This window comes from Anser brachyrhynchus (genome assembly GCF_964034855.1).
Source record: "Anser brachyrhynchus genome assembly, chromosome: 5".
NCBI classification, from domain to species: Eukaryota; Metazoa; Chordata; class Aves; order Anseriformes; family Anatidae; genus Anser; species Anser brachyrhynchus.
In genome coordinates this window covers 4,679,779-4,695,692 of record NC_137699.1, presented here as the reverse complement: position 1 = coordinate 4,695,692, position 15,914 = coordinate 4,679,779, and the positions used below count along the sequence as shown (strand labels likewise).

The following is a 15,914-nucleotide window of genomic DNA, read 5'->3' as shown; positions in this document are numbered from 1 at the left end:
ATAATTGGTGTCACTGGGTAGCTAAAAAAAATACGAAGCAACAAATGTCATCCAAACACAATTCACTGTTTTTACAGCCACAATTACTAGTCTGTTTAAGAAATAAGAAAGGCAGCATTACACTAAAAAAAGAAAATCTATTCATATCTGTGTGGGAACCTAATCAGGCTCTTGTTTCCAATGACGATGGCTCCACAGTTGCACCAGGTCTGCAAAAAGAATGCTCCTTTTGTGTGCCGATAATGTGGAAGCGATAAAATTTCCTATAAGAGACATATGTGTTTACATCATGAGATGTGTTATTTGACAAAACGCTTTGTTCTCTGCATATTTTCCACTCAGAGTTTCATGCTGGGTTGTTTTGCTGGAAAGCTTTGATTAGCTAGAATTAGTTGCTGAAGTAAAATAGACACTTTTGTTTTATGAGTCCTCTTGCTGAGCTGTAAATTATAGTAAAACATATAAGGAGTGACAGAAAGAAGTGCTGATTTGAACCTCTGACCCATGATCGGCATAAAAACATAAGATAACTCTTTCAAAGGACTACTGAGAGCCATAAATATTCCATGGTCCACTTAAAGTTAGGCCCTTTTAACAAAATAAAGCTGTTATTTTGCATAAGGGGATCTTGACTCCACAGTGCTACAGCAATGTGAGCTGCAGTATCTAAAATGTGTAGAGATTCTTTTATCTTTGGTATAGGTTGGCCATTATCTGCAGCAGGGCAGCAGAAGCTATGAGAGTGATTTTTCTTTTTCTGAACCAGTACAATGAATTTCTAGTCAGTAAAAGGAGTTGGAACCAGCAGGCATTCAGTGGTAAAATCCAGGTATCTGTTACTCTGCACCTTTAGAGAGGAGCAAAGCAGGAATTTGTATCTTCTAAGAAGACAGGCACTGAGTGGAATTTAGGGCCAAATAAGAGTTTTCCTTGATAATATATAGAATAGTAGTGACAGACACTGAAATTACTTGTGTTAATAGTTCAAAAAACCTGAAGTGAATGAATAGGAATAACTGGAAAAATTATTCTTTTAGCTTAGATTTATTTTTTTTCCAGTACATGCACACCTGAACATACGTGGAAAACTGCAGTCTTCTAACTGTTCCTGTGAATACAGAATGTATTTGTAATTTTAAAATCTCAGTTAGTTTGCACATATTGGTCTGTAATAAATCTGGGTGCACATTATCCAGCAAGTACATAAATAATCACTGCAACGGTCTTTATTATTGTGACATTCGTTATGATAATTCATTGGCTGCCTGCCTGTGTTACACCTTAAGGCCTTTTACAAAGTTATTTGGTGCAGTGTTATAAGAAGTAGAGGCTAGTCACACTCCCTAACAGTGAGCTGACACTGCTGTAGGGAGATATACGAGTTTTAAAATCTGAATGTTAACTCCACTATGGATAGGTTAGGCAAGTGAAAACAAGGGAAAGAAAAGAATGATGGTGTTAAAAGGAAATCATGTACAAGTATTTTGCCACTGGAATTCTACAGAGAAAAAGAATTTCTAAAAATTTGTTGCTTATTATTTATACTGTTTCTAAATCAAAGACTTATTTTCCTAATTGTTACTCCAACTTCCTGTAGCTGTACTTGATCAACACTGTTTCAAGTATACCCAAATAAGGCCAAATAGTTCTCAAGTCATTTAGCATAAACCTGTGAGTTAAGCTAATATTGCATACTTGTTGGCTCTTAAATAGCACTTGCTATCTGTGTGGTGGCATATGTGAAGATGAGAGGAGGGTCTGTCCCGCAGTACTTGCTCATCTTTAAAACTGACCTTAATTTGATTTTTTATCATTTTTCTTAGTACTAATGGAGAAAATGCTAATGAGACATCCAAATTTCATCAGAAGATATTTATAAAATACACTCTTGTAGCAGGTAGCATTTACACAAATACATTGCAAAATAAAATAAAGCGTTCACTTTTAGCATCAAATGCTTTATCTGTTAATTTGAAGGAATCTTATTAGCATCAACAAAAGCTTTGATTTTTCCAGGTCTCAGATTTTTTTTAAATTCAAATAACGGTTGCTTTTCTGTATATGTACATTTTCTTTAGTATATGTAGCTTTCCTTCTCTTTCTCCTCTTTCTCCTCCTTTTGTGTGGAGAGCACTCCCAGGACACAGATGCTGAGCTACGGAAGGTGTTTTTCTGGTGACGGCATCTGGCTTCTTGGCAGACTCTACAGGCAGTAGCTGCCTCCAAGTTGCCCCTGGGTTTGTCACACGGTTAAGTTGCTGATGAGTTACTTACGCTGTCTCATGTTTCTGGATGCCATTTTCTGTTAACTTACCTCTCACTCTAAGGTTCTGCATCAAAAGGCATCTTCAAACAAAGAAAGACAGCCTTGTACTACTTATTTTTTATTTTTTCATATATATACATAATCCAATAATCCCTTTTGTTACCTTGGTGCTAAAGTAGAAGCCTCAACTGTCGTGTTAGTCCCTGAATGTAATTGGTGTAAAAAACATCTCATATATATATATAAAGCCATCTATATACAACAGTAGGAAGGAATAAAAACAAATATCATTACTTTAGAAATGGTTCTTGCACACATTAAGGTGTCTGAGTTTTTTTTAGTAGGATACTTATGCTTTGGCATTGTTTTTTTTTAAAAAATATTCCTGACCTGGACTGCGAAAGGCTGCGCCAGTGACATTGGGTCAGATCAGCAGTAAACATTTGATTAGCTATGATATCCAAAGCATGGGGTTGAGCACTAATCCATTCATCTTTCAAACAGAAAATAAATTTTTCAAATGTGGACTTTGTCAAACAGGATAAATGAAACATCAAGATTATTTTAAGCACCTCTACAACAATTGTAAAAAAAAAAAAAAAAAAAAAAAAAGGCTGTCAAAAAGCAGTCCAACTGCAGGTGGGATTATTTGGGTAGCTTCTCTTCAGAAGCATTTGTTTGAAATAGTAAAGATGTTGTTGCTTTTGGTGAGCTTGTAAAACTCTTTGTGATTAGACAGTTCTGAGTGTTATTATTGTATGTAATATACTTGGAAGAAAAATTCTAGAATTATAGCTTTGCAACACTATGTACTAAATATACTATGGAAAAAATAACTGCATTACCTCTTGTAGTGCAGGATTTCAACAGCACTTGCAGTCACTCCTTAAAGTTTTTTATCTTTAGAAACCAAATTACTCATTGTCTAAATAGCTGAACTTTCATCTCTATAAATAAGATATTTCAGCTTTGCACAATTCATTTAAAATGCTGACAAATAAGGATTCTCACTTGATTCTCAGTAGTTCTATTGTTCAGTGTCATTTAGTGTAGCAAGTGTATTTGTTGAAGATGTAACAGGACTTGCATTTTTGGTAATGAAAGACTTTAGAATTAATCTGTGTCCATAATATTTAGCATTTGTTTCTGAGAGGAGGAAAAAAAAGAAAAAAAAAAGATGATGATAATAATAAAAAATCTACGCCTCAGGAGAAATACTGTACAAATACATAAAAAGGAGTGTGTCTTTTCACTTTGGTCATAAATCTTTTAATAAAAGAAAATAAAACCATAAATGTTTCTAGAACAGATATCTTCTTTTTTCCTTAGCTCAAGCTAGTTTCCACTGCATTTCTCTCTAGGTCATCTTCCAAGTACATCCACTGCAATTCATTGTGCTAGGTCAGCCTTCATCACCTGCTCTTTGATTCTCTGTTACCCTGACTATTATGTTCACTCTCTTTCTTAACTCCATACTTCTCCTACTTCTTTGCTGTTGTTTCTTCAGAATTCTACTGCAAATAATAATGTCTGAATTATAACCCCACTGCTGTAACTGAATTCTCCCTCCCCAAAGCGGTCAGTTGAAATGTCTATTTATTTCCTTTTCGTTCTTGTATATCCAAGTGCAACTGCTGTCTCCATTTCTTCCCTGGGCTTATCTACCTGAAGAAAGTGCCTCCCTCAATAGCAGCAGTTGATCACTTCTCTTTATTGAAATATCTTATTTTTCCACAAGGCCTGCCATTGACAAGCCACTGGTAAGAAGGTTATGATTATCATAATTCTGTGTTAGGTGGTAAAACAGCTTGTCACAAAGTTAACAAGTTGTTGTCAGTGCAAATCTCCCTTAAGTGTGTTGATTTAAGGCCCATTCTATTTTCCTCACCATGTGTTACTTCTGTAACATTTGATTCTCAAAAATTCTTCACCTTTATTCATTCGTTTAGACATAGATGCTGCAGCCCACGAGGTAAGTACCAGTATTTCTGTTGTAAAAATAATAATAATAATAAAAAATCTGGTGCATAGAAAGCACATTTACTGGGCTCAGTGTCATTCAGCAGAGCGTATGTGTAGGAACATCACAGGACTACGTGCAGGCAAAAAGGGACCTGAGCTGATGAAAGAATTTTGATTATCCAAAGCTAGTTGAAAAAAATAGTTGACAAACTATTGAAAAAATGTTGTGGAAACCTGGGAGAGGGATGTGTAGGCCTAAGGCCTTTGTCTTCTGGTAAGATATGAACATTGACAGTGAAGGCAGTTATCCATGTATAGTGTGAAAATATCCCACAAAGGTGCTGTCAAACTTAGATGACATTAAGAAAGGTCTAAACATTTGGATAAGCCAAGATGTTCTATTATTAGTTCACAGTTTTGTTTGTCAAATTTTAGATTGTGGATGATATATTTTTATAAATACAGTGAGGTGGAAATAATTCATCAAATGTCGTAGGCAATTTCAAAAGCTGGGAATGCTTCCCCTCTTAGCCCCCAACATAATTCTCCCCCCAGTTATTATTTTCATTACTTGTTTGATTCTTCTTGGATTGTAGCCCTAAGCAGTAGGAAGGGCTTGGTATGAATTCTGCTGTTTCCAGGTAAAAAAAATCAGTATGTACTTGTGCTGTGCTGTGGCCATGCTGAGTACAGCACTTTCTCACTCAGCTGTTGTTTTTCTTTTGGTAGATGAACATTATTCTGACCCATAGTGACCTCCAACTTTCATAAATTCCCCTCAGATTTTCAGTTGATTAGGGTTAGAATAGAGTTTTGGAAACAAGTGCTTAAGTTGATAAGCTTGTGAGTTCACAGGTGCCTAAGTGTGAGACTTCATTTGCCATTGCCTTAAGTGAGACTTATGGCATTTCAAAATCCTACTCTTCAATGTCAGATCATGACATTACAAGAAACCTGGTTCTGAAAGCTGTAAAACTACATCCTTAGCTGATTTTCAAAATTGTTAACTATTGCAGGAGCATTCAGTAACTCAAAATCAGTATTACTTATAGCTGGATTCTGGGAACTGGATTGTAAGAATCTAACTTAGTGACCTTTTTGAAAAAGAAATAAATCGGGCCATATATTTTTAAGGATTCTTAAAACAATCATGAATACTTGATGATTTTGAATATCTAATTTGTAATCAAGAGCCTTCTGAGTCAGTGATCGGCATCAGGGTTATGTAAAGCTGTTCTCTTCATGTGCTAAAGATATAGTGAAAAGAAGATACGGTTCGGTGTTTGAGGTAGGTTAATTTTTTTCAGTCACTACTCAATAGCTGGTGGGTTAGAATTTCAATTGAAAAAATTCAATTGAAGATTTTCCTTTTCAGCACTGAAAGCCAACAATCAGCATTCATTCACTTTTTTTTTTTGATTTTTTTTTTCTCCTTAATCTTGCAAATAAAAGCTTCACAACCTGACCATTTCAATGTGAGGTCCTAAATTTTGTGCTATGATGGTGCTATCTGCAAAAATATCAATTTTATCCCTGCATCAGTGGTGTGTTTTCCAGATTGGCTAGCTTCCCGTCCAAACTAGTATTTAAAAGAAGTTATACAACCTTCCAGTCCACATGGCAGTTTTGCTCGCACTAGTGTGAATTCTTGCAAGGTTTGCAATCGTTTATGGAACAGCTTTGTTTTAAAGTCTATGCAAACCAGAATGCTAATTACTGTTACTTATTTTTACATTTGCTTTTATTGTGTAAAAGAAATTTATAGAAATGCCAGGCTAAAGCAGGTCCTGTGACCTTGCAGTAACTTAGTGATGAATTTTATATATGCTTTTATATATATATATATACATATATTATATATATATAAACATATATATTATATAACATATATAATGTATGTATATGTTATATATAGAAAATATATAACACATATATGTAACATATATTTTTTATTTTCTGCCTCCATTTAGGAACATTTCATCGCCACTGCTTGCGGGGCAGCCAATAAATCCCTCAAGATATTGGGAAGGGAGTGATTAATAACAAATTTAATTCTGTTTTTAATGTTCGCATTTCCAAAATCAAAAAATTGCCTAGACAGTCACTTTAAAGCTTGCTTTTGTTGTTACTGTCTCTGTGACCCTTAAATACGGAGAACATTTTGGTTGCCAGTCCTACTGCGGTTCAAGTACCAAGCCATTGGTGAGGCCTTCCCTGACCGGAGTGTCTGGCATCCCATTTTGCCTTAGGCTTGAGATGCCTGGTCAACGTAAGCTGTACTATGGGCTGCCAGCATTCGGGTGTGACAAGCACACCTTTGCTCGCTTGTCACTGCTGATGGAGCTGCCAGCTCCATCTGCTGTGTGTGCCGGGCCTGCGGCCAGGAGCTGGCAGCGGGGGCCGCGGGGTGGCCGCTGTGAGGTGAGGCCAGGGCTGCCCCCATCCGGCTCCAGCCGCTGCCACCCAGGCCACAGCCAAGCCCATCAGCGAGTTGGTGGCACCTTAGGGACAGCGTGTTTAAGAAAGGGATAAATGCTGCATGGCAGTGAGGGATGAGGGAAAAAAAGTGTGAAAAACACCCCTGCAAGCACCCCGGCCGGGAGAGTGGCAGGAGGTAGAGGGCTCAGGACTGTGAGGGTGTGAAGATGAGTTGGGGAAAAGTAGGGGCATGTGGGAAAGGAGCTTTAACTTTAGTCTGTGTATTACCATCCCTACTCTACTGTAATTAGCAATTAATAAAATTGTTTTTCACTAAGTTTAGTTGGTTTTGCCCGTGAGGGTAAAAAAGGGGTAAGTGATCTCCTGGTCTTTACCTAGGCCCATGAACTTTTTCATCTTATTTTTACCCAGTCCTGTTGAGAAGGGGGAGGGAGAGAGCAGCTGGGTGACTTCATACAAGCAATGCATCCTAGTGAGCAGGCATAGCATAACCTGCAGAATATGCCTTTAATTTATAGGCCACTACCAAAGCAGTAAGATCCCAGTAGTGTGTATGCCGGGGGGAAGCAACTACTGTATACAATGCATTTCCATTTTTTAGAACATCACAGCAAGCTGGGAAATTAGTTTTCTGGCAAGGAAAAAAGCTAGCACCTTAGCCAAAATATTTAAACACCACTGGTTTCAAAATATTTATCTGTGATCCTTTTGTAGCCTTTGCATGGTATTGAAAAAGGATGTCAGGAAACAAACAAACAAACAACAGCTTCCATTTGTCACCCAGAGTTCTGGCTGTGCCCCTCCTTCATGCGTTTGTCTAGCCACTGAGTCACTGAGCTTGCAGTATTGTGCAACTTTCATTTCTGTGGAGGCTTGTTATATTAGAGAAATTGTTCCAAAGAAAGCAACAATTATGACATAAGCACATCTGGCTCTTGCAAATTATTCTTTATTAAGCTTTCATTTAATTACATGTGCTGAAAGGTCTGCTTTTGATTACTGTAATTTTTTTTATTTGTCCATCTGAATGATAGTAATGTTGGAAATTACATACAAACCACCTGGCTTTTTTCTCACTAATAAGGCAAAGTTTATATAGATTTATGTGTAGAAGAGGGATTAGGATCTTCCCTGTTTATGTTAGAAGAATTATTGCTGATGCTAATTCAAGGTGAGAGTTTAAATTTGGTCACTGGGAGGAAATTAAACCTATTTGGTTTTGTTCAGTAAATGCTTTAGATTGGTAAGAGTAGTTTACTTTAATGTACACATCTTTTATTATGCTTCACTTAAACTTATGAAAAGTTGGATGCATATTCCATTAGTGATTTTTTTTTTTGTATTTTCATAACTATTTACAGGAATTTTTAAGGCCTACACTCTCATTAACATTTATAGAAGGTAAAGATAACAATCACTGTACACTGAGGTGGAGACATACCCTGTTGCCTATTTTAACTTTTCTTGCTATCTAAAGCAGATGCAGCATTGACTTTTGGTAGCAAAGGATTCCCATGTCAGCTTCCAGCAGAGGTTCTAAAGTTGACATTTTGTAGAAGGCCTGAAACATGGATTGTTTCTGACGGGTTGATATCTCTTTATCATAACCAGTCTCACAGTAGTGCCAATTTTTGGCGTATTTGGGCACAGTATTACACTTTGCTCTTTACTGTGACCGAGATGGACAATATTTACTGCAAGAGTGAAAAAGAAATAGATACAAAACAAGCTTAAGAAGAAAGGTATCAGTGCGTGGAAGTTTGCTAGGGTTGTTTGTTTGTTTGTTTTTTCTTTTTCTTTTTAATAATGAGAAGGGAAAAGCCACAAGCAGGAATGTGCTAAAAAAAAATAAAAACTTAATCTCTCAATCGCTCAAGAGAAGCAACAGCAGGGCAATAAAAATTACGTACACTTACAGCTTCTCTTCTAGGAATTTTGCAGGAATATGTTGTATATCTTCTTGTCTTCCAGCAACTGTATGCAGCTCAGCTGGCAAGCATGCAAGTTTCTCCTGGAGCCAAAATGCCATCTACTCCACAGCCACCAAATACAACAGGGGCACTCTCACCCACTGGGATGAAAAATGAGAAGAGAGGGACCAGTCCGGTAACTCAAGTTAAGGTATTGCTTATTAAAGAAAAAAGTTAGCATCTAAAAAGTATAGCGAAACTAATTGCTCTACTTGTTTTACATCTGGAAGTTGAAGCACATAAAAGCTCTTCAATATTCAAATAAAATGTTCAGTTTTAGTACTGCATTATCAGTACAGAGAATGGAAGAGAAAGTATTCACTTCTTGCTTCCAAAAATATCATACATCCCACTTCCTACCACAGGCAGCACAACATATTCATCAGTAAAATGTGATATTTTCAAAATTTAAGTTTGTAATCTAGTAATGTGCATAAATGGCATCCACGTCATAAATTGTTTCAGGTCGAACATTTGAGCATCTTAAAATACAGTGCTAGCTTATGTTGTTAAGGCAAGAGAGCCTGTAGATCTTCTAATTATTTTTACAAATCTAGCTGTATTTTTTCCACAGTTTTGGAAGAAGCCTCACATAAAAATAAAATGTAATTCAGGACTCCAGGGAAAACACTGTGGCACTGCAGATTGATTTGACTTTTGCTGCTTTCACACAGCTGCTGACAACTGGGCTGCTCGTTGTTGGTTTTGTGCCATTGCTGGGTGCTTCTGCCTGCTTATTCTCACTTGCTTGGAACTAGGCAGCTACAACATAGCATTTGCCAGCAGCGTGAAATGAACATCGCGCACCCCTTGAAGTCTGGTGCACCAAGCACCTTTGGGTGGAACTGGCTGGCTTTTGTTGCTACATTTTCCTGTGGTTGTTCTGATTTTCATGAGAGCAAATACACTGGAAAACAATTTACTCCAAACTGGAGAAAAAAATGAAGAAAAAAAAGAAACAACAACAAAAAAAATACCAACAAGCACATTCAGATGTTTTGTCAATTTGAATGATAGTGCTATAAATGCAGAACTATTAAAATAGATCTAAAGAAGGCATGTAGTGACTTTGTGTAGAGAGAGTATGCATTTTTTGCTAGTTGCTAAAACCTTGCAGGCACATAGTCCTTTAGCCTCAAATCAGCCTGGGAAGATTTTACTTGCTTGAGGTAAGGGTTTCTTTTTTTCCTTTTTTTTTTTTTTTTTTTTGACATGAGAGTAAAATATCATTCGTTTTTTCATTATCATCAATCATTGTGGTAAAGTGTGGGTGAATAGATATTTCTGCCTGGGCTGATAAATTTCCATGACATTTTTTTGCTAGGCTGAGAGTACTAATAAATAAAAACTATTCCATTATGGCCAGATCTAACATTTATTTAGCAAAGTGTTCACTTTACTTAACTGTAGATGTGTATTGGTCTAATATTTTACCTCTTGTAATCCAATGCCAGGCTTGAGAGCAGTCACTGAAATTTACCACATATGCAGAGTTTGTTATGGTCAATACAGAAGCCACCAAAAGCAAAACCCAACTGTTTCAGCAAAGTTGCCATAGTATAGTGATACCTAACACCAGTGATTTATGGTATTGAGAATATACTACTGACTACTTTAATGTGAAAAAGTAATTTCATAAGTGAGTGAGCCAAATGGATCTACACCAAACCAAACCTTTACTATATGAGTCAAATTTTCCCTGGTTAAATTTAAGCACATATCTCCTTGAACCAAGGCCAATACCATTCCAACTTTGTGGCCAGCTGAGTCCTATTACAGACTTGACCACATGCAAATTCTTGGGGGTTTCCCTACATAATTTAACTTGAATGGACTGAAATATATGTTAATAAAAAAGAAGCCTTTTTATTGTTATTTTATTAACACGATTGCATTGAAAATATTAAAAATGAACTACAAGTGCTTTATGTGGACAAATACCAATGGCTAATGGAAAAAAAAAATATTAGTATAAAACACTAATAAAATAGTACTTATATGCTGTCTTTGCAAATTTTTACCTATATAGCACATGACAGTTTTGATGGTCATGCATTACTTAAATCCTCTATATGTTCTCTGTATTTAAACAGTTATTTGTATATACTATATGCATTATTTATAGAACTAATAGGTGTCTTTTACAGTAGTCAGATCTTTCAAAAAATAATGATCATTTTTTCAAGTCAGTGACCAGAATGTTTTCCAGCTTTTTGGTTGCCTCATAGAAGAGAATGCTGTTTATGAAGTACAAACAGGTTCTGGCAGCGTTCAGATTTTTTTTCCCATGATGGTATCATCAATAGTAGGCAGAAAATTATTTAGAAATTGAACATGGTAGCACAGGTTTCTATGGTGCATGCTCTCAAGCCTTAGTCTGGCAAACTTCATAGTCTGAAAGGGGCTCTGAACTTTCACAGAAATTCATTGAAGCCAGTTTGTACCTGTGCAATGAAACAGCTTGCACATAACTTGGCCACAAAGCACAAGAATGTACTATGTCTCTTATACCTTTGTGTTCCTGTTTTCGCTTGGACTCTGAACAGCTGTGGGCATTTGTGTGTACTGCAAGGTCAGGAAGAATAAAAATGTCAAGCAGTTTTATAGGAACAGTTTAAAAGTGGTGATATAATGGCATTTTAAATACCCTTTTGTTGCATTTTCCTGTATAATGCTTTGTATATGATCAGATGTACTTCATTAAATCACCGCTTGACAGTGAGGAGAATGGAAGAGATGAGATAATGTAGTGTATTATTGTATTCTGATATAGTTCTAAGCTTTGAAATGATCAGTGCAGTGTTTTAAAATGGGGATGATACTCTCTTATATCTAGCATGATTCTGCTTTGGGCATATTTTAGATGAGAGATCTGTCTTGCTGGGCTCTTTAATTACAGAAAATCACTATTTCACAGTTTTCCAAATGCTCTGTCTTGCTTAACATATTAAGCAAAAGGAACAAACCCAGAGAATGGGAAGAAGGTTATGATGTTAATATCTACCCCGATCAAAGAAGTTAATTACTTGAATGAGTCTTCTTCCAAAAGTTTAGATTTTTCTCAAATAGACTTATTCTCCCATAGCACTGAAACAAGATGTGTGTCAAAGAGAGAATTTCTTCCATAATTGCATATGAAAAGTATCAAAAGATATAAGCGTACTGATGCTAGATTCACGTATCCTTAAAAAATGCTCCTTGTCTTTATGCAAATGAACATACAAATACACTAAAGGTTGAATGCATAAGAAATAACTGCAGAATACAGAAATAATTACAGAAGTATCAAAAAATCAAGAAGCAGAATTGCGTTTATATGAAAAAAAGTCTGATTTTACATTAAACTGTCAAAAACACATGGCACAGAGGAATGATAAAATATTGTAAAATATACAAAATTAAAAGTAGAAAATATATGAAATATATTTTAAAATGCATACACTATGCATTGATTACTGTAGTAAGTCAAGGAATCTAAATTCAATGAAATTCTTATCTTTTATTGTGAGGGAAGAGCATAGATAATTTTACTAAACAAAACATGCAGTCAAAATAAGATGCATTGAACGTATAAGCCAGCAGCAGCATTAAATGTGGGCCAAAGAACTGTCAGGGGTTTCCAAATGATTCTTTCATGGAAGTACTTCTGATTGCTTAGTTTTTAATACATTTAAAAATAAGTTACATAACTTATTTTTCTAGTGCCAGGAACTTTTCAAATAGAACCAATGCAAAAGCATTATTGAGCTGCTGGAAATTTTAAATAATTCTTTGTAAATGCCCTAGGTTAATTTAGATCTCTGAAAACACATTAGGAAATTAGGCTGTAATGTGAGCTAATTCAAATTTTAATTTGGCAAAAAGAACGATCCAGCCACATAGTTAATGTAAATAGAAGCATAACACAGAGAAATTAATGAGATTTCCTTTCATTGAATCTTAAAGGAGGCAGATAATTAGCTTCTTTTGTTATTATTGCAGGAGAACGTGATATTGTCTTCGAGGTGTAAAGTAAATGCTGCTTGCAAAATGATTTGTTCATTTGTCTTTTCCTAATAGTTATTTACATTAAACTCTTGTAGGATGAAGCAGCCCAGCCACTGAATCTTTCAGCACGACCCAAGACAGCTGAACCTGTCAAATCCCCGACATCTCCAACACAGAATCTCTTCCCAGCTAGCAAAAGCAGTCCAGTGACAGTGACGAACAAGAGCGGCATCCCCAGCCCCCTTGCTGGATCTCTGGGAAGAGGATCCTCTTTAGGTAACTATTCTGTCCTTGGAAAAGGAGAAAACTGGCAGGTTTTCTGTGTAAAATGTCAGCTTGAACACACTTACATCTGAATTAAATATATAGTTGGATCTACATTTCTATTTAAAATGGAGAGAAAAAATGCAGGAAAGATTTTCAACTAACTCTTGAATGCCAGGGGTTTATAAGAGTAAACAAAATGATACAGCAGTGATATGCATCTGTAGGAAATACAGCAAATAAATATTTAACATATACATGCAAATATATACACATAATAGATGTGCATATGTGAAAAACATCAAAAAGGTGTTTATATTGATATCTTCCACAAAGACATCAAATGGATGTATACATTCAGGGTTAACTTTCGAATTTTGGTCTCTGGATTAAATGGACAAAAAGAAAAAAAAGCTTTGCATGCATATAGAGCCTGATTAGATACTAGACATAGAGACATGATGGCTCATGTGATGAGTTAAATCCAGTGCAACAGTATATAATACTTCAAATAAGTAAGTTTTCTGTCACTCCTTGAGCCAAGGTATGTCCATGGTTCACGATGATTCAGAAGTCAGGCAGGAAGGTAACTCCAAATGTGGTTTTCAGCTGTTTAGCCCAAATATACGATCAGTTTTACCCAGAACAACATTCTGAAAGAAAAATAATTCTCTGTATCCTGGGTATTAAGTTCATTTTACCTAGACAATCTACTGAATAAATTGTTTATTTTTTTTAACAAAGACAAAATGTCTTCAGCTCAGCCAGTGTAGTTTATTATCTGTTCATTTTATTGTTTGTTCAAGTTTTTATTATTTGTTCATATATCTGACAAGATTCTGTTAATGCATATGGTTGCAAATAAGGAATTTTTTTACCCATGTTAATGATTCTTTAATTAAGAGATAAAGTTTATTAAGTAATGAAACAAAATCGATCTGAAAACTGGATATGAAAACTATCTTAACTAGTCAAGAAACAGAATCAAGAGCTGTAAAATTTAGATTACCAGGCCTAAAGATCAGATAGTAGATTTTAACCACGACTAAATACAAACCACTTCCTCACAATCTGTAGTTCAAGTGTACTTGTAAAATATATAGAAACACTTGTGAATAATGAACAGATATGTTAAATACATACAATAAATATAAAATTATGATTAAATATATAAAAATTATGATTTGTTCCAGTCTCAAAAGACTTATACCAATATGAACTTGCAGACTATTCTAGAGAAATGGATAGAGAAGATATGCCTAGGGTGTGAGTATTTTTCCTGTAAGTCATAAAAACGTTTCCCCTTGATCCAGAAGTAAAGCCACAGAAGTATTGTCAAAAATCAACAAACAACATGGGATCTTTTGTTCTGTTTTATGATAAATTTAGGTGGAGTCTAAATCTCATTAAGTCACAGTTCCATTGCATTCATTCCCATCTAGACCACTGTATTATATCAACTTTTTGTTTCCCAGGATGAAGTGTGAGAAGCATGTAATCTTAATGTTTTTCATTTTAAAAGAATTCAGGGTCTTTTGAGGTTGAAATTTATTATATTTTAATTACTTTATTTTATTTATATTCTCTGTATATTTTACTTAAATATTGTATATTTACTGATTTGTTATAGTGGAGTGTTAGTAAGTACACAAATACCATAAATTCAGAGCTTTGATAAAGGACATCAACTTAACAGTCAGATACACAGACCATGCACAAACTTTGCTCAAAGTTTTTTATCTTGAATGTATATACACAAATCTATCCATGTGCTGCATGAAGGATACTCCCATGAAGGAACCAGTGGTCTAGTCAAAGTTTTGCCACAGCACCACAAAACAACCAGTCACCAAATAATTGCTGTCTTTTGGTCTAAAATCAGAAAGTGTATCTGGAGTACTCATCTTTACCTCTCAAATGCATTTTAAAATGCAACAGAACTGTTTTGTGTGAGTTTGATGCATGTTTAAAAATTTCCCTTTCTGTCCCCAGAGAAACAGAAAGAAAAACATATTTTCTCTACCAATTTAGAGCTTTATAGTCAAGTTAAGGTAATAATAGATTCTGTCTGCCACAATAACTAGGGGTGCTCTTTCAGAAGTTGAAAGCTAAATATGTGGAGTGAAGGCTCTGTCTTGATAAAGAGATTCTAAAAATTGACATAGACTTTCATGTCCAACTAAAGATTTCTTTCTTCTTCTTTGTTCATTTTGTTAATTGTTATTAATACCTCAAAGGCTTCCCACTTAACCTTCAGATAATTGTTGGGTTTAACAGAGAGTCTGTGGGTATACTCAGATACTTACATATACATATCAGGCTACACCAAGACTTCAGTGGCTGTATTTATAATACAACAAAAGAGGAGCACAGGCTTATCAGTCAATTCTATAGATTAATTCAGCCTTCAAACAGACAACAACTGCCACTCCTCCTCCTTTTGCAGATGTTAGTTGGTTGGAGTTTTTAACAGGATGAGAACTGAGTAATTACACTGGATTCTAATTTTAATGATTACCTAAATAAAGTGTGTTCTATGTTTATAGATATCCTTTCCAGTCTTAATTCACCTGCCCTATTTGGGGACCAGGACACAGTAATGAAAGCCATTCAGGAGGCTCGAAAAATGAGAGAGCAGATCCAAAGGGAACAGCAGCAGCAACAGCAGCCTCATGGTGTTGATGGAAAATTGCCCTCCATGAATAACATGGGTCTAAACAACTGCAGGAATGAGAAGGTAATGTCTGCCATTGCCACACAGTCTGTCATTCATTGTTTTCCCTGCAAATAGCTTCTTATTTTTATATAAAATTTCTTTTTACAGCCTTTAGCCATCTCTGATTCGTGTTAAATGCAGCTTGTCACTTCACAGTGCTGTGCTACAAACTTTCTGTGTTTACAAAACAGCATTCAAAAAAACAATCCTATGCACTACATGTGATTAATCTGTAAGCATGAATATAACAATGTGGAAAATGAATTAGTTGAAGCTACTATTGTTTGTGGTCATTACATTTTGAGTTGTG

The 15,914-nt window shown here is 35.5% G+C and overlaps 1 protein-coding gene across 33 annotated transcripts in view; it reads left to right on the top strand.

Annotated features, from left to right (window-relative positions):
- The window catches only part of SOX6 (SRY-box transcription factor 6), a 484,589-nt gene that overhangs the window by 306,049 nt on the left and 162,626 nt on the right, over positions 1-15,914 (top strand). For all 33 annotated transcript variants that reach the window (XR_013952300.1, XR_013952301.1, XR_013952302.1 and 30 more), the window contains 3 exons: positions 8,639-8,788; positions 12,720-12,900; positions 15,435-15,625. Coding sequence is in view for 29 of the 33 variants with exons in the window: in XM_080595801.1 (XP_080451927.1) it covers positions 8,639-8,788; positions 12,720-12,900; positions 15,435-15,625 (522 nt within the window). In the remaining 4 variants the exon portion in view is untranslated. The remainder of the gene's footprint in view (positions 1-8,638; positions 8,789-12,719; positions 12,901-15,434; positions 15,626-15,914) is intronic.